The sequence below is a fragment of the Nansenia antarctica genome (assembly GCF_963989245.1).
Source record: "Nansenia antarctica genome assembly, chromosome: 1".
Classification (NCBI taxonomy): domain Eukaryota; kingdom Metazoa; phylum Chordata; class Actinopteri; order Argentiniformes; family Microstomatidae; genus Nansenia; species Nansenia antarctica.
In genome coordinates this window covers 109,949,952-109,970,835 of record NC_137674.1, presented here as the reverse complement: position 1 = coordinate 109,970,835, position 20,884 = coordinate 109,949,952, and the positions used below count along the sequence as shown (strand labels likewise).

General features: G+C 47.4%; 1 protein-coding gene across 2 annotated transcripts; it reads left to right on the top strand.

Annotated features, from left to right (window-relative positions):
• Positions 1 to 6,305: 6,305 nt before the first annotated feature.
• dynlt2b (dynein light chain Tctex-type 2B) lies at positions 6,306 to 11,622 on the top strand. 2 transcript variants are annotated; one of them, XM_080537117.1, is made up of 5 exons: positions 6,306 to 6,399; positions 7,427 to 7,560; positions 7,729 to 7,798; positions 8,883 to 8,946; positions 11,053 to 11,622. In XM_080537117.1, exons 1-5 carry the CDS (start codon positions 6,341 to 6,343, stop codon positions 11,098 to 11,100), a joined length of 375 nt encoding a protein of 124 aa, XP_080393243.1. In that variant the 5' UTR covers positions 6,306 to 6,340; the 3' UTR covers positions 11,101 to 11,622. The 2 variants fall into 2 exon arrangements, with proteins under 2 accessions (XP_080393243.1, XP_080393244.1); XM_080537118.1 differs by lacking the exon at positions 8,883 to 8,946.
• Positions 11,623 to 20,884: the final 9,262 nt, after the last annotated feature.

Here is a 20,884-nt window from a genome sequence, read left to right as displayed (position 1 = left end):
GCTTCTTATAGGGCTGCCTCCTCCTGAGTTGATAGCTGGACCCAGCTGTCTCCACTTGAGCCTGATGAGGCTCAACGAGCGCCAACGAGGCAGGAGGGGGCGGAGCCGATGAAGGATTCACAACAGTACCCCCCCCCCTTAGGGGAGGCACCTGACGACCGTCCTGGAGCGTCCGGGTGGGCCAGATAGAAATCCTCCAGGAGTGTGGGGTCGGCGAGGTAGGACGGGGGCACCCAGCTCCGGTCTTCGGGGCCGTAACCCACCCAGTCCACCAGATACTGGAACCCCCGTCCCCTACGGCGGACAGCTAGTAGGCGGTCAACCGTCCACACCTGGTCGCCATCCTTCAGGACCCGGGGAGGTGGGGGGGCTGGAACGGGGGGGGACAGGGGGCTAGTGGAAACAGGCTTGAGGAGGGACACGTGAAATACTGGGTGGACCTTGAGAGCAGGGGGAAGGTTTAATCGAACCGCTGCAGGGTTAATAACCCGGTCAATAGTGTAGGGCCCAACATAGCGGGGATTTAGCTTACGGGAGGAGGTCTGGGCGGTCTGGAGGGGCAGGTCCCGGGCCAACAGCCAGACCTTCTGGCCGGGACGATAGGCCGGGGCTGGCACCCTCCGCCGGTCGGCACAGCGACGGGACCGCTCAGTGGCCCGCAGCAGAGCGGTCCGGGTGGTCCTCCAGATGCGCCGACACCGGCGGAGGTGGACCCTGGTGGACGGGACTGCCACCTCCAGCTCCTGTTCGGGAAAGAGAGGAGGTTGATAGCCCAAGGAGCACTCAAAAGGGGACATACCCGTGGCGGAGCTCTCCATGGTGTTAATTGCATACTCCACCCATGGTAGGTACTTGGCCCAGGAGGCGGGGTTGCTGGTGGTGACACAACGCAGGGCTGCCTCCAGGGCCTGGTTGGTCCGCTCGGCCTGTCCGTTGGACTGCGGATGGTATCCAGAGGTGAGGCTGACCCGAGGCCCCAATTCCCTTACAGAAGGCCTGCCACACCTTGGAGATGAACTGGGGGCCCCGGTCGGACACAATGTTGTGGGGAATCCCGTGAAGCCTCACCACATGGAGCGTGAGGAGGTCAGCAGTCTCGGCCGCGGAGGGGAGCTTGGGAAGGGCGACAAAGTGGACAGCCTTGGAAAACCTGTCCACAATGGTTAGGATGGTGTCCTTACCCTTGGATAAGGGGAGCCCCGTAACGAAGTCCAAAGCGATGTGGGACCAAGGACGACCGGGGATAGGGAGGGGACATAGGAGGCCCGAAGGAGGACGATGGGAGGCCTTACTCCGGGAGCAGATGGTGCAGGCACCCACAAACTCCTTAACGTCCCCCCGGAGTGTGGGCCACCAAAATCGTCGGCTGATAAACTCCGCTGTCCGGTGGGAGCCAGGGTGGCAGGCAAAGTGACTAGAGTGCCCCCACTCTAGCACTTGCGGCCGGACAGTGGAGGGAACAAAAAGTCTGTGCCGGGGTCCGGTACCTGGGTCCGGCTCGGCGCGCTGGGCCTGTCTGACCACCGACTCGATGGCCCAGGTGACGACACCTACCACCCGGGTAGGGGGGAGGATGGTGTCTTGGGTCACCGGCATATCCGGGGACTCCCCCGGGAACAGCCGGGAGAGGGCGTCCGCCCTGACGTTCTTTGACCCCGGGCGGTAGGTGAGGGTGAAGTCGAATCGGCTGAAGAACAGGGCCCAGCGTGCCTGTCTAGGGTTAAGCCTTTTTGCCGTCCTCATATAGGTCAAGTTCTTGTGGTCAGACCACACAAGGAACGGCAGCTTAGCCCCCTCCAGCCAGTGCCTCCACTCTCCGAGGGCAGCGTGGATGGCCAGCAACTCCTTGTTGCCCACATCGTAGTTCCTCTCGGCAGGGTCAAACCGGCGAGAGTAGTAGGCACACGGGTGGACCTTCTGGTCCTCCTCCGACCGCTGGGTGAGAACGGCCCCGACGCCCGTGTCTGAAGCGTCTACCTCCACGATGAACTGCCTGGCTGGATCCGGGTGGGCCAACACCGGCGCGGTCGTAAAGAGGCCCTTCAGGGTGGAGAAGGCCGCCTCAGCCTCAGGGGTCCAAGAGAACGGGCGAACAGTGGAGGTACACGCAGTGAGAGGGGCCGCCACCTGGCTAAACCCCTTGATGAACCGCCGGGTAAACCCGGCGAACCCGAGGAAGCGCCGGAGTTGTGTTCGGTCTGTGGGTCGTGGCCACTCTGCCACCGCCTTAATCTTAGCCGGGTCGGCGCGCATTTGCCCTTCTTCCACGACGTTACCCAGGTACGTCACTGAGGAGGAGTGGAAGACGCATTTCTCCGCCTTGACGAAGAGACGATTCTCCAGGAGCCGTTGTAGGACCAGGCGCACGTGTTGGTGGTGTTCCTCCATGGTCGGGGAAAAGATCAGGATATCATCCAGGTAAACAACCACGAAAACATTTATCATGTCCCTCAGCACGTCATTGACCAGCTCCTGGAAGACTCCGGGGGCATTGGACAGGCCAAAGGGCATGACCAGGTACTCGAAGTGACCGAGGTGGGTGTTGAACCCGGTCTTCCACTCGTCCCCCTCCTTGACCCTAACCAGATGGTAGGCGTTGCGGAGGTCAAGCTTAGTGAACACCCGGGCGTGAGTGAGTGGCTCGAAAGTGGAACTCATAAGGGGGAGTGGGTATTTATTCTTCACAGTGATGGTGTTTAAACTACGAAAATCTATACAGGGCCTCAGGCCACCATCCTTCTTCGCCACAAAGAAGAAGCCCGCCGCGAGGGGGGAAGACGATGGTCGAATTACACCCGAGGCTAGGGACTCGGCTATATAATTGCGCATCGCCTCCTTCTCCGGGACCGAGAGGTTGTAGAGACGACCCTTGGGAAGGGCTGCCCCGGGAAGGAGGTTGATGGGACAATCATACGGCCGGTGAGGAGGAAGTGAAAGGGCGCGGTCCTTACTAAACACCATGGCCAGGTCAAGATACGTAGAGGGGACACCAGTGAGGTCCGGGGGAGAGACTACGGGCCTGGGACCGCTGGACGGAGAGAGGGCGGAGCGTAGGCAGTTGGCATGACAGGGGATGCTCCAGCCCAAAATCCGCCCAGTGGTCCAGGAGATGTGGGGATCGTGTCTCTCCAACCACGGCCTACCTAATACAAGGGGTGCAGTGGGGGCGTGGAGGACAAGAAAACGTGCCGTCTCGACGTGATTACCGGACATGGTGAGGGTGAGGGATTCAGTGCTGTGAGTGATCCTACCTAAGGGCCTACCATCGATGGCTTGGGGGAACAAGGCATGGTCGAGGGGAACGAGCGGGATGCCGGCCTGACGAGCGAGGGAGATGTCCATCAAGCACTCGTCGGCCCCGGAATCAATGAGGGCGCCGGCAGAAAAGGACTCCTCACCCCAGGAGAGGGTGGCTGGGAACAGCCGGTTGTGGTTCTTGATGGGTTGGGGGATCGAGGCACGGCTCACCAAAAACCCCTCCTTTAGTGAGCCGGGTCTTTTGGCCGCGCCGGGCAGGTTCGGAGGACGTGTCCGGGTCTTCCGCAATACAGGCACAGCCCACCCCGCATTCTCTGCTCTCTCTCTTCCTGAGAGAGGCGGGACCGGCCGACCTGCATGGGCTCCTCCGCTGACTCGGAGGTGGATGGGGCTGGGGAGAGCATGGGAACCCGAGGGGGCAGGGCCGAGTGGGCGGCCGCAAAACGGGGGAGAGAGGACGTACGGCTGAGGACCGAGTGAGGGGGCCCCACGACGCGTTGGCTGCGCTCCTGGCGGCGCTCCCGCAGGCGCTCGTCCATTTGAAGGGACAAGGTGACCAGTTCTTGAAGGGAGCCTGGGCGGTCCCGGACGATAAGGTCCTTCACCGCCTCACTCAGACCCCGCCGGTAGGCGCAAAGGAGCGCTATGTCTCCACACCCGCTGTCGGCGGCGAGGATCCGGAACTCTAAGGTGTAGTCCGCGACGGTCCTGGAGCCTTGCCGGAGTTCCAGCATCCTGGAGGCGGCGTCCGCGCCGTCAGAGGGGTGGTCAAACAAAAAGGAAAACTCCCGGCGGAACGCCTCGTAGTCCTGGGCAAGATGTGGGTCTCTGCCCACCACGGCTATGGCCCAGTCTAGAGCCTTGTCCACCAGGAGGGACATAATGAAGGCTACTTTAGCCTCTTCTGACCCATACTTGGACGGTTGGAAAGCAAAAAAAAGTTCACACTGGGTCAGGAACCCTCTGCCCAGATCAAAGTTCCCTCCAAAAGGTCGAGGGGTAACCAGGTTGGGCTCGGGTTGGGCGGGAGCTCGCCCTGGGGGGGCTGGAACCCCCGGTGAATCAGCAGGGGGAGCAGGGACTGCAGCTCCTCCAGGGAGCGTGTTCAGCCTCAGCTGGATGGAAGCCACCGCAGAGACAAGAGTGCCCATCTGGACAGCAAGGGAGGCGAGAGCAGCTGAGGCGGAGGTGGACGACTTCTGGAGCTCAGCGATGTTACCCTGAACGGAGGGGAAAGCCTTACACAACTCCGCCTGGAGGGACGCGAGCTCGGCCGCGTGGGCGGAAACAAGCTCGTCAACTGAATGGGACACTGGGTTGGGCTTAACTGCGGGCGTCTGCCCCGAGGTGCTGCCTTGACTCATCTTGGCTTGATTATTCTGTTATGGTAGTACTAGTAAAAGAGTCAAATGTGGCAGAACCCCGGAACAGACGGACACAAGAGGCAAATTAATAATAAAAGGATTTATTAAAATGATGGACAAAAGAAGAACCCTACTCTAACGGGGCCTAAGTGGGGGGAATGTGTGGATGCCAGAGAACTGGATAATGTAAATGAGGTGTGAGTGGAACTGTACTCTATGTGTCTGGGTGTGTGTGTCTAGCGTGCAAAACTAGTGTGGTGTAGATATGTAGATGAGTGAAGTGTTGAAATATGTGCGTGTACTAACCAGTCCAGAGCAGAGAGGGGGAATAGTCGGCAGGCAGGCAGACGGGGGGGTTAGGCAGGAGGAGTAGGCGGCAGGCAGTCAGGGGGTTAGGCAGGAGGAGTAGGCGGTAGGCAGGCAGGGGCATAGGCAGGAGGGGTGGTCGTTAGGCAGGCAGGGACATAGGCAGGAGACGTAGTCGATAGGCAGGCAGGAGGTCTAGGCAGGGGGAGGCAGGTTCCTTTGGGGAGCGAGGATCAACAAAGAAAACAACTACGGTTAGCAAAATAACAAAACAAACAAAACTCTGAAGAGAAACTACTTGAACGAGAAGAGAACACAGGGAGAGCCAAACTACTAACCACATGGGTCAAAATAATCAAGCATCGGAGGAAGGTCTCTGGGGCTTCTTATAGGGCTGCCTCCTCCTGAGTTGATAGCTGGACCCAGCTGTCTCCACTTGAGCCTGATGAGGCTCAACGAGCGCCAACGAGGCAGGAGGGGGCGGAGCCGATGAAGGATTCACAACACATCCTCAATACAATCCGCTTGTTAAGTCTGACGTCAAAAGTGACGTTTAGCCATTTTCGAGTCCAAACCTGAAATTTCCCGCACCAGAGCACCTGTGAACTACAGCGGTAGAATTACAGTTTAATCGTTTTTTAGACTCGGATCTATTCATATAACAAGGGACACAGCACTTTCCCGTTTTCTCCATATTGTCAGGGTATTTGAGCCTCGGAAAAGCGCTATATAAATATAATTAATTATTATTATTATTTCGGCATTTCGAAGACAGCGCCTCAGCCAACGTTGGACCCGGAAACACGTCACGACTTAACAAGCGGATAGTTCTTTGGCCAAAACTCTTATTTTGATATTTCAGAGATGGGGCTGGGAAAATAAACATATTCCGCTTAGGGTTAACCCTTAAACATATTCCGAAGCTACACGGTTTATTCACAACAATATTGTTTACAAACAACGAAATGAAACCTTATATTTTACGTTATTATAAGATAAGACCATCGAACAGCTAAACACATCCCAGATCGTGTACTTAATGGGGCGCGTTCGTAAATTCTCTCTGAGAACTCCGGAACGCACACTGGGTTCAACGTCATAAAGGTAAACCAAGTCATTTGATTGGACAAAAGGCATTCCATAAGTGCTGATCAAATTCCAGAGCGAATTTACGAACGCAGCCGTACAACGTTGATTGACAACATGACGCGTCGTTCCTTCTCTTTAGACCCGCCCCCTGGCGCTGTGAGAACGATGCGATTGGCTCTTTGTTTTTCGCCCTGTATAATATGCAAATATCGTTGTTATGGTAACCCCTACGCGCAGGGCTAGCAAGCTAGGCTAATTTAGCAGACTTACTTCTCTCGTTTCTGTATCGCTCTAAGCTCTAAGCTCGTAAAACTGTAGTTAGAATGACGGGATCTGAGCCCAGTGGAAACACCTATCTCATCAGACCAAACTATCAGCACAAGTAAGTTGACCTAAGACGTCTCGCTGCTACACACGACCATGTGCCAATCTACACTAGACAACTTCATCAACACAACAAACCTCGTTGAATGTCATATATACCGTGTCAAAGTGGCTTTAACTTGAGGATCCTGTGTCTTTCTAGGGACAGATATTATGTTGTGGTCACCGACACCTACAGGGACAGAGACTGTCTTAGAGCAATGTTCAGAACAGAAGAACATTTGTATAGCCTAAATATGATCAATGCATGTCACAGAAGTAGTACCATCACTGCCTAAACGTATTCTTGTGGGAACAATTAGACAGATGACATGCATTTAATATAGAGAGCAACTTATTCTTGTTTGTATTCCAAGCTGGTTTTCAACTCACGGATATCATGTTGTATAGTAGTAGTGCATCAGGCATATCCAACTTGTTCAGTCTAGTGTTGATTGATTGATTCCAACACACTGATAATAATAATAACTTTTTATTTCTATAGGGCTTTTCCTGCAAACGTTGCAGCTCAAAGTGCTCCAATCATTACATAATCATAATTTAATCATTTAGTCATTTAAAGGCAATATTAAAAAGATGGGTTTTTAGTCTTGACTTGAACATATTTGCTGAGGTTGCATCCCTAATGTAAACTGGCAGTGCATTCCACAATCTGGGTGCATACAATGAGAATGCAGCCTCACCAAATCTCTTCTTTTGTACATAGACAAACACAGTACACAGAGAAAACCAGCGTCAGAAGACCTGAGAGCTCTATACACACCTCTCTCTCTCTCTCTCTCTCTCTCTCTCTCTCTCTCATAACCTTGCATTGCGATGCTTTCACCTCCACCATACCGCTCAGCTCACCCACACTTTCGGGGCCAAGGTTGATGGGATCGGAGTAGCAAATGATAGTGTACGGTAGCTACTGTGATATAACGACTGTGTCCTTCCTCCAGGTTCAAAGCAGGAGTTGTTAAAGAGTGCATTCCTTCTCCCAGGTTCAAAGCAGGTGTAGTTATAGAGTGCATTCATTCCTCCAGGTTCAAAGCAGGTGTTGTTAAAGAGTGCATCCGGGACATTCTGAAGCAACACCTCTCTGGCCTGCAGTACGACCCAGAGGAGGTTCCCATGTTGTCCCGCACCCTGGCAGACAGCATCAAGGACAAACTGAAGGGTGAGTAACAAACAGAGCAGTGAATTATAGGCTGCTAACTGCCAAGTCCTCTTAGGATATTTTCCTTAACAGTACAGTACCTTTGCGAGTCAGATTTAAAGGTTATTGTCGTTGTGATGTTCATCCCACTACTATATTATTACACTCACTCATCTATTTCCATAACAGAGGCGGGCTTTGACCGGTACAAGTTCGTTGTACAAGTGGTTATTGGAGAGCAACGTGGAGAAGGTGTCAAGTGAGTTGGATTGGTGCCACACAGACACACAGACACATACACACACACACACACACACACACACACACACACACACACGCACACACACACACACACACACACACACACACCCACACACACACACGCACACTTTCATAACGTTTGCACTAAAACAGATTCCTAATCGACCGATTATTGATTTAGGCCAGGGGTTTTCAAAGTGTGAGGCTCGCCTCCCCAGGGGGGCGCCAGAGAGCTTCAACGGAGGTGCGGAGCCTGCTGTGTCCAATAACATTTGGTTTAATGTTTTTGAATGAAATGTGATTTTTTTGTTTAAAGACAAAGAAAATGTAAAGAAATAGGCTAATGAGAGAGATGTATGCTCTATTTGAGGACATTGCAGGCTGTATTGCATTCTATAAATTCAATTAATGTAGCCTTGCACCCTGTTTTATAGTAGGGGGGGGGGGGGGAGGGATTGTATGTCACAATTCTCTTAGGGGAGGCTCACTGTCTTGGACTTTGAAAACCTCTGATTTAGGCTATTGCACTGTATGAATTCAACTGAATTCACATGTGCCCTAGACTCTGAAGACGGAGCATGCACAACATCTTCTGGTGGCGTGTGAATTCAAGCTGCGTGGTTTATGTTGGGCTTCCTGGTCTTGTTTGATCAGGGCTCCCACGGGTCCTTGAAAGTTTGTGAATTTGAAGAAAAAAAATCAAGGTCTTAAAAGTTTTTGAAAATAGACATGGGTCATTGAAAGTGCTTGAATTTCCCTCTCTCTTTGAGTCTCTGTATTGCTTAACTTGACACATATTTCACAATATATTGTTTTGCTGTGCTGTGGTAGAGCAGGCAAGAGACCATCTAGTGTTCACACATTCAAGCCTCTCTTTTTAATTGTTGTCTGTGAGCGGAGAGTTCCTGTTATATAAATTCTCATCTAGATCTGTCTCAAACTATGCCGTGTTGGGTCCTTGAATTTGAGGGAATTGAGTCTTGAAAGTCCTTGAAAGGTGCTTGAATGTGATTGGTTTATGTTGTGCTTCCTGGTCTTTGTATACATAGATGTATCACTGTCCCTCTTCCTGTCTCACCCAGGATGGCAGCCAGGTGCCTCTGGGACGCGGACACAGACAGCTACGCTCAGGACATCTTCATGAACGTGAGCCTTTTACCTTCCAGTCTCATCTGAGACGCAGTTGGCCGCTCTGCTGGCAGTGGCAAAAAACGTCCATAAGTTAATGCATACTTTCCCTTGCGTCATCCACTACTCACTACTGCGGGATTTGGTCGCTGGCATGGCACGGCTAGGCTGGCCGGCCGCGCGGGTTCGGTCCCAGGCTGGCAATACAGATGACAACGGCAACGGCGGCACCGCGCTGTCGCTCTGGTTTCATCTTCAGCTTGGTTTCGCCCTCCTGCTGCTCCTGTCGTTTTGCCCTGGACTCCCGGCCATCTCACCTGCCCCCCACCTCCCCCTGCCCTTCTCTCGTCTCACCTATACTGCCACTGACCTACACTCACTGAACCACAACCATCGCCTCACTGCTGCTGCTGCCACCGCCGCCACCAAGGCAGGCATTCTCCGCCGCCGCCGCTACATCCATCGAGGCTCCCAGCAACATCGACACCGGACTCTACACCACCCCCCCCCTCCCTCCCCGTTCGCTGACTCTGTGTTCCATGTTACTTGTTGTTTTTGTGTTTCCCATATCCCCTATATTGTCAGCGTCTTTGAGCCTCGGAAAAGCGCTATATAAATTCAATAAATTATTATTATTATTATTATCCATAAGTTAATGCATACTTTCTCTTACTTCATCCATAAGTTAATGCATTATTTCCCTTGCGTCATCCATAAGTTAATGCATACTTTCCCTTGCGTCATCCATAAGTTAATGTATTATTTCCCTTGCGTCATCCATAAGTTAATGCATACTTTCCCATACCATATCCATAAGTTAATGTATTATTTCCCTTGCGTCATCCATAAGTTAATGCATTCTTTCCCTTACCTCATCCATAAGTTAATGCATACTTTCCCCTATGACCAAACATGAGCTCTATGAACCCCTACAATCTGGATTTAGGTCACACCACAGCACAGAAACCGCCCTCATTAAAATCATCAATGATCTCCTCATTGCTGCTGACTCGGGCCGTTTCAGTATCCTTATCCTCCTGGACCTCTCCGCGGCCTTCGACACTGTCTCTCATACCATCCTACTCAACCGCCTCTCCACCCACCTAGGTGTCACTGGTACAGCCCTCTCCTGGCTCAAATCATACCTCTCAAACAGGGAACAGTTTGTCTCCATCAACGACTCAAGTTCCCCCCCAGCCCCAGTCAATCAAGGCGTGCCTCAAGGCTCTGTACTCGGACCACTCCTCTTCACCATTTACATGCTCCCCCTCGGTCAGATCCTCCGTCATCATGGCTTCAACTTCCACTGCTATGCTGACGATACCCAAATGTATCTCAGCTCCACCCCATCCTCTCTGCTCTCCCCCCCAGTGCCTTGTCAACTGCCTGCATGAATAAAAACCTGGATGACATCTAACCTTCTCAAACTCAACAGTAAGAAAACAGAGCTCATGGTTGTGGCACCCAAGGCGCTGCTCCGGAAGGTTGGTGACTTCATCCTTGAGGTCGACGGCTGCTCCATCTCCCCATCCTCCGAAGTCCGCAACCTGGGCGTCATCCTGGACTCCATCCTCTCCTTCCAGTCACACATAAAATCTGTCACCAAAATCCGCCTTTTTTCACCTCAGAAATATCGCCAGACTACGACCTTCCCTCACTGACTCCGTGGCCGAAACCCTCATCCACGCCTTCGTCACCTCCCGTCTGGACAATTGCAATGGAGTCCTGTTCGGGGTTCCCAGCAAAGCCCTGGACAGGCTCCAGTATGTGCAGAACTCTGCTGCCAGGGTCCTCACCCACACCAAGCCCTGGCAGCACATCCACCCCCACCCTGCATCTCGCTGTGGGGAGAACTCTCCGCAATGCCCCTACCCTGGACACCTTTAAATCAGCCCTCAAAACCCACCTGTTCTCTAAGGCCTTTGGCCTCTAGTCTAGTTTTGTCACTCTCGTTGTCTTTGTTTCTTTGTTTTGTTTTTCTGTTCTGTCTGTCTATGAAATCTGTAAAGCGTCCTTGGGTCTGAGAAAGGCGCTATATAAATCAAATATATTATTATTATTATTATTATTATTATTATTATTACGTCATCCATAAGTTAATGCATACTTTCTCTTCCTCTTTAGGACAGCTTGTTCTGTGTGGCGGCGGCATTCGGCAGCTATTACTACTGAGGACGAAAGAAGACGGATGATTTTTATCTGAAATGTTCTCTCTCTAGTTGCACTTCTGAATAGCAGGGCGGTGGTCAGACTAAACATGTGATGTGAAGTTTACAGTAAAGGAGAGTGGTGCTCCACACCAGAATATCTTATCTCTGAGTCCCCACAGTTTGATTGGGGGGGAGCCTTCTTGGCACAAGATGCAATCTCAGTGCAATTCCTTCAGTCTCTGAAATCATTTTGTGCAGCTGCAAGTTGTGGATGACAATCACCTGTCAGAAGAAGTTACAGAAACGCTGTCACTGTTATATTCATGCTGTTGTAAGGTCAATTGAACAACTATAAAATAGGCCTACTGGTATGGTTTTAAATGTGGCCCTAGCAGCCGTTCTATTTATTGCCTGACAAAAATGTGTTACCCATATCGCTATTTGTATAGGCTACTGGATGAGTTTGTCTATAAACAGTACATAATCTCATGCATATATATTGCTATTTGACTTGACTTGTCATGCTTTCCTTCCATGTGTTTCTCTCCAATTGAAAACCATCTTTGAATCAATTATAGGCTAAATATGCATTTGTTAGCTAGATAATTAGCTTGCAGGCTAGGGAAGCACATGATGGATAATTGCTTTAGTTAACAATGAGCCACAGCACATATATGCACGTTCTCCAGCTAGCTCAAGCTAAATCCCCACATGTATGTAAATGTAATGTAAACATTCTTCGTTGCTAATAAACCCGCTGCCCTGCTGCTAAACGGTTGATGTACTTTGCAGGTGGTGTTAAGTTTTTATCTCGATGCCTGATATAGACAATGACAGCGAGTGTGCTACTACTAGGCCTACTGCACTGTATCTATGATGATGCGTATGAAATATCCAATAAGAATAAGAGAATAATGATGAGACACACACCCAAAAAAATGTTACGCGTCCGTAAAATGCCTGTGTGGGCCTGCGAATACATCTGAGATTTTGGGCCTTGAGTCCAAAAAGGTTGGGAACCGCTGGACTATAAACTATTTTGTCATAATAGGCTACATTCAGTGTTGTTAACATGTAAATATAAACCGTTTTTCAAAGCGGTCAGATGTAGGTGTTGTTTGAATACGATGTCATCACCCTCCTCGTAGGAGTGGTGGAGTGATTGATTGACGAGTGGTAGATTGCACTACATCGAGGGCGATGTGGTAGGTGGCGACTTTAAGAAGAGGCCCACACACTCTCCAACCGGTGGTAAATAAATGATTGGCCTCAACTGTGACGGGTGGCGGACAGCTCATGCTGTGTTGTTGCTGTGGCAACATGGACATAATTGTTTTGATTGTCGATGGGAAAAAAACCAACCTGGAAAACATGTGAAGGCTTTATGTCGTATAGCTACCACAGCATTGAGAAACTAGTCTGGGGAAACACCTCACTAACCTTGTCAACTGATGTTGGAACTGTGCTAGGGTTAGGGCTAGGGGACTTTCAGTCAGCCAGTCAGTTTCTAAACGGCTCCTTGGGTTTTCTACAAAAACTAAAATATGTTTCTCAATGTTTGTACTGTATCAAGCTGTAATCTATTCTAAGTATTATCCAATAGAGCTAGCGTGGAGCTTCTTTCACGACATCATATAGGTCAATAGGCAGTACTCAAGTTGTAAAAGAAAATCAGGGGGGATGGTGGATTTGATCATATGGGGACAATTTTAGCATCCCCACAGAGTCAGTGACTTCAGTGTCAGTGACTTGGTAAAAATGCCATTGCATGTGTGAGTGCCCCCTCCCTCGCCCACAGTATTTTACTCAATATGCGCAAAAACTAAATGTTGAAATAGCAGTAATACCACGTTCATTGATAAAATGACATAAGGGATGGAAAGCGGGGATGGCAGTTTTAGAAGGGGGATGATTTTGACCATTTTTATTTCAGGAGGGATGCCATCCCCCCTCAACTCGAGTGCTGCCTACTAGTGACACAGTCCAGGTTCAAGAAAGAAAAAGAAAAAAGACTAGCCTTTTTGATGTTGGAGCCTCACTAAAATGCACAAAACATGTATTAAATACTTACAGCACAATTTATCTAGAAGAACACAGGGAAATATCACATTATATGACCAAAACTTCATTGTTGTGGTCATCATAATAATATTATGTTCTAAAGCAGCCAGAGGATTAATGTAGTATTATTATTATGACCCTTGACATCTCAATTTCTGCAGTTAATGAAAAGCGTGTGCCAGGAGCCGTCAGTATAGGTGTTACACAAGCATCACAGGTTTACTTTAATGGGGAAGACATCTGCAGGTTTTCAATTACTTGATTAGAGAGCGATTCAGATGCAGAAGTTTTAGGCTGCGTCGCAAAGCCCCTTGTAACACTGAGAGAGAGAGAGTGGCCATTTCTGTTCTCCTCAGGTCACTGGACCACATCTGTCCTGTTCTGTTTTCTCTGTAGCCTACTAGCAGGACTCAAGTTGTAAAAGAAAATCAGGGGGGATGCTGGATTTTATCATATGAGGACATTTTTAGCATCCCCACAGCGTCAGTGACTTCAGTGTCAGTGACTTGGTAAAAATGTCATTGCATGTGTGCGTGCCCCCCCCCCTCGCCCACAGTATTTTACTCAATATGCGCAAAAACTAAACGTTGAAATAGCAGTAAAACCACGTTCATTGATAAAATGACATAAGGGATGGAAAGCGGGGATGGCAGTTTTAGAAGGGGGATGATTTTGAACGTTTTTTATTTCAGGAGGGATGCCATCCCCCCCTCATCCGCCCTCAACTCGAGTGCTGCCTACTAGTGACACAGTCAACATTCACAGTGATGAATTCCCTCAGCTACATGAGTGAATTCCCTCAGCTACATCTCTCGTGTGTGGGAAGAAGTCTTTGTTTCCTACAAGGTGAGAGGACGGTTGATAAACATCGGAAACAATGACACACTTGTACAGAGGTGGAGAAGCTTTGTCTTCAACTTGATGAGACATAGTACTGATGTGGAAGAAGAAGCCACAACTGTGTAGTGCTTCGTGTTTTCATTATGGAATAACAATAAAGCATCAACCTGAAAGGAAAACCATACAACAGGAGGTACTGTATTGACAGTACCAATGAACATTGACGAGGAACATAATGGGGGAACTCATTGTTTGGATTTGCATCTATTTGTCAAATAAATAAATAATGTGTGACTCAACGACTTCAGCAACCTTCAAGCTAAGAAAATTATATAATCCAATGTTACAAAATGCTACATTCAGTTCTACAACTATTGCAAAACTTTTTCCAAACTAAAATGTCAGTTTGACTCACCAGGGAGAGCCAGTCAACTTTCCAACTGAAATCAGAATCAGAATTGCCTTTATTACTTCAACTTAATAAAACAGAGTAAATTATTGGGTTTAGGTTCATTCGACATTGGCATTGCAGCAGAATACAAAAAAATAATAATAAAATAGGCAGGATTTAAAAACAACAAATCAGCAATCAACAATATAAAGCAGGATAGCAGGATATAAAATCAATATCACAATCAACCATAGCAGTGATAGCGGCCATAGTAGCAATAGCAGCAGAATGCAAATCAACAATAATATAATAAAGTACTAATAGTGGCAGAATGCAAATCAGCATATCAACATTGTTAATGTAAACAACATTACGTTAAGGTCAAGACATAGTCAGGTTGTGCAGTCGGGGGGTATATACTGTATATATTATTAATGCAGTGGGGATGGTATGGGATGGACAGATCGTATGCCAGTGCATTTTCAGAGGAGCCTGATTGCTCGGGGAAAATATCTGTTGGACATCCTCTGGGTTTTAGCCCTGAGGCTACGGTAGCGTTTCCCTGACGGACAGTACCGTAGTAGTCCAAACAGTTTCCGATTTGGATGGCTGGGGTCAGGGACGCGGGAAGGGGGGTGCTGAGGGTGCTGCAGCACCCCCTAGCGGCAGGCAGAAGGAGCTCCTCCTGCCTGAATTTAAAAAATAAAAATATTATTCAAACAATAAGTTAAAACAATATAATAACTATTGTTGCTTTTGGGAATAAAAATAAATGTGTTTTTTGTAATAAATGTAAAAATGTGTTTGTTAGTTTTAATGTTAGTGATCACATGGTCATATCTTGCTAGGGAATCTCTGAGTTCTTTAGCAAAAATGCTAAATCAGCCAGAACAATTGAAGTGGAGTTGGAAGAAGATGCTGATGCAGTTGCTTGCTTCGCTTAACAACACTCCCATTAATGCTCTACTGTCGGACGTTGTTGAGAAAGAGCAACAGACGGCCAGAAACGTATTAGAACTGATATTCAGATCCATCCGATTCTTCGGCAGCGAAGGGCTTCCGTTAAGAGGCAATAACAATCGACATGGAGTGCTGTCTGTAATAATGGTCAACATCATGTTTGTGGACATTGTGGGACACTGTGAGCTGAGTGGAAATTACTGTAAATTCCAACACATTGTTGGTAAAATATTTAACGTTACGTTGTTGTAGTGTGTGGGTGCGTGCGTGCTTAACTATTATTGCCCGTGCATTGGGGCCCGTCGTTATGCCACTGTGTGCGTGTGAGCGAACGAGCAATCAGCGAGAGGGAGGGAGGGAGGGAGAGAAATCGTTATAATTTTTTCCCTGGCAATTTTTTTCCCTGTAGCGTATATAGACAGCACCTCAGCACCCCCAGTCAAAATACCTTCCCGCGTGCCTGGCTGGGGTCTTTAATAATCCTGAGGGCCTTACTGACACACCGGTTCACTGTAGATGGACAGACATCATCTTAAAGTGAGAAAATAATTAAATACATTGAGAGTTAGGTTGCTCCGCCAGTCATCACTAAAATAGTAATAAATAATATTTTTTAATTAAATAATTATTAATTATAAAAAAGTGTTACAGCCATTTTTGAAGGCTTCCGCAGCCCCTAAGCGTCTTATCCAATAAGAGGGCCTGTCTCAGTAGCCTGAGGTATATTTTGTAATTAATGGACTGACTTATATAGCGCCTTATTCCAAAGTGCTTTACATTTCTCTCCTTCACCCATTCACACACCAATGGCGGCAAGCTACCATGCAAGGTGCCGGCCGGCCCGCTCATTGGGAGCAATTTGGGGTTCAGCGTCTTAACCCAAGGACACCTCGACATGTGGCCAGCCGGGGCTCGAACCGCCGATCTGCCAACCTTGCGATCATTAGACGGCGGCTCTACCTCCTGAGACACAGCCGCCCTTTACTTATGAAACTTCTTATTGTTTATGTGGTGAGACTGTGAGAGGATTTGCAAAAGATCACAGAGTCAGCAGGACCACAAAAAACAGCTGTAGAGACCGCCTCAATCGACCACCAACACATCAGAAACCCCAATGTGTGCCCCCCCAAAATACTGCAACGCAATGGATTCGGTGAGTAATCCCCCCACTGCTACCTAGTTGACTATAACACTACTTTACATTGTTAGCAGGCTCACACAACAAGCTGTGACTCGCGATGTGTCGTTGATTTTCACCGACGCGGAAATGTATTTAAAAAATTCTAAAGAAAAGTCTGATCGATCGATCAGATCCCGACACGAGGTCCAAAGCATTAGAATGAGTCGTATTTGAACAACATCCACCTCCACACGAGAGAAAGAAGTTCTTTCATTGTTAGCATTGTTAGCGTTCCGAACAAAACACGTTCAAATTAAAGACATTTTTGTGATGCTTGGCGGTGGAATCTGACTCAGTGTATTGCTTGAAGGTCGCTGAATAAAAGGCTTTGTCTTGTTGGACATTGGTTGTGTTGAGTCAAACATTCATCCAAAGAATGACTTCAAATATGTTCCTCGTCAATGTTCATTGGTACTGTCAATACAGTATCTCCTGTTGTATGGTTTCCATGCAGTTTGAAGCTTTACTGTTATTCCATAATGAAAACTCGAAGTGCTACATAATTGTGGCTTCTTCTTGTGTCACTAGGACAAAGTATGTAAGTAAGTAAAGCTTTATTTATATAGCACCTTTCATACCAGAAATGCAGCTCAAAAAGGAAACAGAACTAATAGACTTGAAGTGGTTTGGTGGTCTGAGGACAATGGTAATTGGAATTCTCTGTTAGAAGGGGAAAAGAAAAAGAAAAGAAACTAAGAGGAGAAGAGGCATCTGAGTCACTCTCTAATCACGTCATTGTAAATCTGCCGTTGTCTTCCCCATGAAAGTAAATCTGCGGTGCTTGTGTGAGGCCTCTGCTGATGGGTCTCGGCTCACGTTTTTCATTAACTGCAGAAATTCAAGAAGTCGAGGTTAATTCTAAAGCAGCCAGAAGGATTAATGTAGATTTAATGTCGATCATTCCGTGTAATATGTCCCTGTGTTCTGCCACATTGTTCCCTGAGTCATTTGAAGTATAAGTATAAAAGTGTCAAAATTCAAGTGGGTGAAGAATATTAGTTGGTGCTCAATGGAAAGTTGAATCAAGACCGTTTATTCAGATCTGGGCTCACATAAAGACCTGCACACTGTGGTCAAACATCGAATGAGCAAAGAACACAAGTATATTATAGAGGAAGGTTATACAGGAATGTCTATAGATTCTTTATAGATAATAATAACAACAACAACAATAATATTAATACTAGATCTGATTTGAAAACGCCTTTCTCAAACTGTAAGACACTGTACAGACAAAAGAAAGAAAGAATAGAATCAGGACAACAAACAACAAAAAGAAACACAACTAACAGAAAGGCAGCCATGGAGGAGGCTTGGATGGCTGGTGGAAGGGTGTTCCACAGCTTGGATGGCTGGTGTGGAAGGATGTTCCACAGCTTGGATGGCTGGTGTGGAAGGGTGTTCCACAGCTTGGGTGGCTGGTGGAAGGGTGTTCCTCAGCTTGGATGGCTGGTGGAAGGGTGTTCCTCAGCTTGGATGGATGGTGGAAGGGTGTTCCACAGCTTGGATGACTGGGCTGGTGGAAGGGTGTTCCACAGCTTGGATGGCTGGTGGAAGGGTGTTCCACAGCTTGGATGGCTGGTGGAAGGGTGTTCCACATGGATAGATAGATAGATAGACTTTATTTGTCATTGTTACAGTACAGGTACCAAACAACGAAATTTAGGAGGGGAGGCTCCCCTGGTGTTTAAGAAAGGAAAAAGAAACACATTTTGGAAAAAGCATAGATGCATAAAATCACAAGAAGATAAGGAGCTGGTTTACCTCAATAGAGGCTATGTACACAATCCACTGTACTATACTGCTGGAGGGACCTAATGGAGGGCTGGTGGAAGGGTGTTCCACAGCTTGGATGGCTGGTGGAAGGGTGGAAGGGAGTTCCACAGCTTGGGTGCAGTGACAGAAAAGGCACGGTCGCCAAGTGTGCGACGCCTTGCGCGGGGTATGACGAGGAGGTCAGCATCATTCTTCATAGATGGTGGACACAAAGAAAGACATATTACACCTGGGTCCTTAGGGGCCCTGGCCTAGCGCCAGCAAGTCTAGGAATCGTTTACATTCTCCTTGGGAACCGAGCCAGTTAAGATGAACTGGATGACCGGCTGCCGTAGAAAAGAGATTCATCCTTTCAATCGATGACTGATCGATAGGAGACTGTGGCCTCGGCTACCTTCATCAGTCCATCAGCTGAAGCCCTATGATGACAGAGACCTAGTCTCTCTAGCTGTCCAGATACGACAATGAAGGGATGAGGGGTCAGATTAAACTGAGCAGCAAGAGTGAGAGTAAGTGCTGAACCAGGGGAGCGTGCATACGAGACACCTAAACCTACAGTCTGACCTTTGCTCAAAGCCTGCTGCTTACATTTGAAACTGACAGGAAGGCATTCGATTCACAACGAGTTTGGAAGGTTGTAGCAATATAGCCGTTGCAAAGAAGGTGTCACATATACTGAATGTTTGATTTACATTTATAGTTTCAGTAAAGTAAGTAAGTAAGTAAGTAAGTAAGTAAAATGTATTTTTATAGCACCTATCCCAGACCAGGGGTCACAAAGTGCTTTACAAGAGCATAATAAAAGAGCAAAAGTCATAGCAGGTTAACATAGGCAAACAAGTGAGAATAATAACAAGTAACAAACAACAAGTGTACAACAATATCAACAATATTGTGTTCTAAAGCAGCCAGATGCCTTAATGCAGTATTGATCATTTCTTGTAATTTTCCCCCGTTCTTCTAGATAAACCGAGCTGTGAGTATTGAATACGGTAGCCTTGCCCTCTCTGTGTGTGAATGTGTTCGACCGTGATGATTAACCTATTAACCATGATCAATAAAGATAACTACCCATACGTACTGTATGCTGCACTCACTGCAATGTAAGTGGCTTTGGATAAAAGTGTCAACTAAATGGGATTCTAGTATTTTCACCTCCTAATGGTAAAATGCATAACCACACAATTACAGTGTTTGCACATGAGTAAACACATTAGCACTTATCTCTTTCTGATTAACAAGCCTGTCTGTTTTTCACAGCAAATGGATTATGAATGCTTTCATTTCTATAATTTGTTTCTTAAATAGACAACAAATAATTTCATTCTGCCTTCAGTTCTCCTCTGAGGTTATTTTCAGCTATTATGTGGCTTTATATTTGCTGGCTGACAATTATCACAAACATCCTATGGCCATTATACCCCAATCCAATTAGAAAACTCTCACAGCGACTCACATGGAAAAGGTGAAATGAAAGCAACCTGTTTTAACAATTAGATTAGCAAAACCATGAACTATTGGATTCACTGTCAATGAAAAGTAACACCTATTGAACACTTATTTCGGTTGCCAAACATACAAAATAACAAAAACTAAACTCCAGCTAGTTGTGTCTAGCATTTCAGAAAACAAAATTGCAGCCTAACTGAATAGCAATTATCGCTACCCTGAAGACATCATTTTGCAGTTCAAAAAAGTTAATTTCCCTCGATGAAAAACAATGAATTAGGCTCAATCCCAATTCTAAATGCATAGCCTATGAATGCATATCTATGTTCTTCTCATTACAGTAAGGGTTAGGGTTAGGGTATTTGCAATGTTGATAAGCTGTCAAAAGTGAAAGATCTGTTCAATATTTAACCAATTGTAGTTCCCAATGTGTAGTTTCTTGAATGGTGAGAATAGAAGGCAAGGAAGCTCCCACTAGGAAAGGAAACGTGGCGTCTGTTTTACCTTGAAATGACCAATGTAGCTCCCACTGCCCTCAGCAAATGTCTTTACAAAATGTGAAGATAAAATCTATTCTCCATAACACATGAGACCTTGACATTTAAAACGTCTTCCCTTTATCAGAAGAGATACGGTGGTGAAGGCCAAGTTTTTCAATAACCAGATCCATGTTGCTGAGGAACGGATGAAGCAATTATAGTGGCACAGTGGCATTATATAGGCTGCCTTTTATCTGTATGTTGAGGTTTAGACAAGAGCAGCACACAGTGGAATGCTATGGAAACAGGAGCCGTCAGAGAGGGGAGAAGATTATCTTTAAGTCGTTGCCCTTCTGATTTACGAGTCAATATTTGTGATAAACAAAGTGTATTTAACATGTCCTCGGTGTATGGGTTAAATCGTTGCACTTGCACTACTGGGACATTGCGGGAGCTGGACTGTATGCTGGATAGAAAGAAAGAGCTGTATTTGAACCTTGTAAGCTACACTTTGTAATAAATCTATTATCTGAAAGAAAAGTGCAACCCGTGTTGACGTCTATGTATACTATACAGGGGCGGCTGTGGTGCAGGAGGTAGAGCTAATGAGTCTAATGATCGGAAGATCGGCGGTTCGAACCCCGGCTGGTCACATGTTGAAGTGTCCTTG

Bases quoted from the DNA above. Each gene is read 5' to 3' on its own strand.
- dynlt2b (XM_080537117.1), top strand. From the start codon at position 6,341: ATGACGGGATCTGAGCCCAGTGGAAACACCTATCTCATCAGACCAAAC. The intron at 6,400-7,426 runs GTAAGTTGACCT...TCATTCCTCCAG, and splicing joins AGACCAAACTATCAGCACAA to GTTCAAAGCAGGTGTTGTTA. The intron at 8,947-11,052 runs GTGAGCCTTTTA...CTTCCTCTTTAG, and splicing joins CTCAGGACATCTTCATGAAC to GACAGCTTGTTCTGTGTGGC.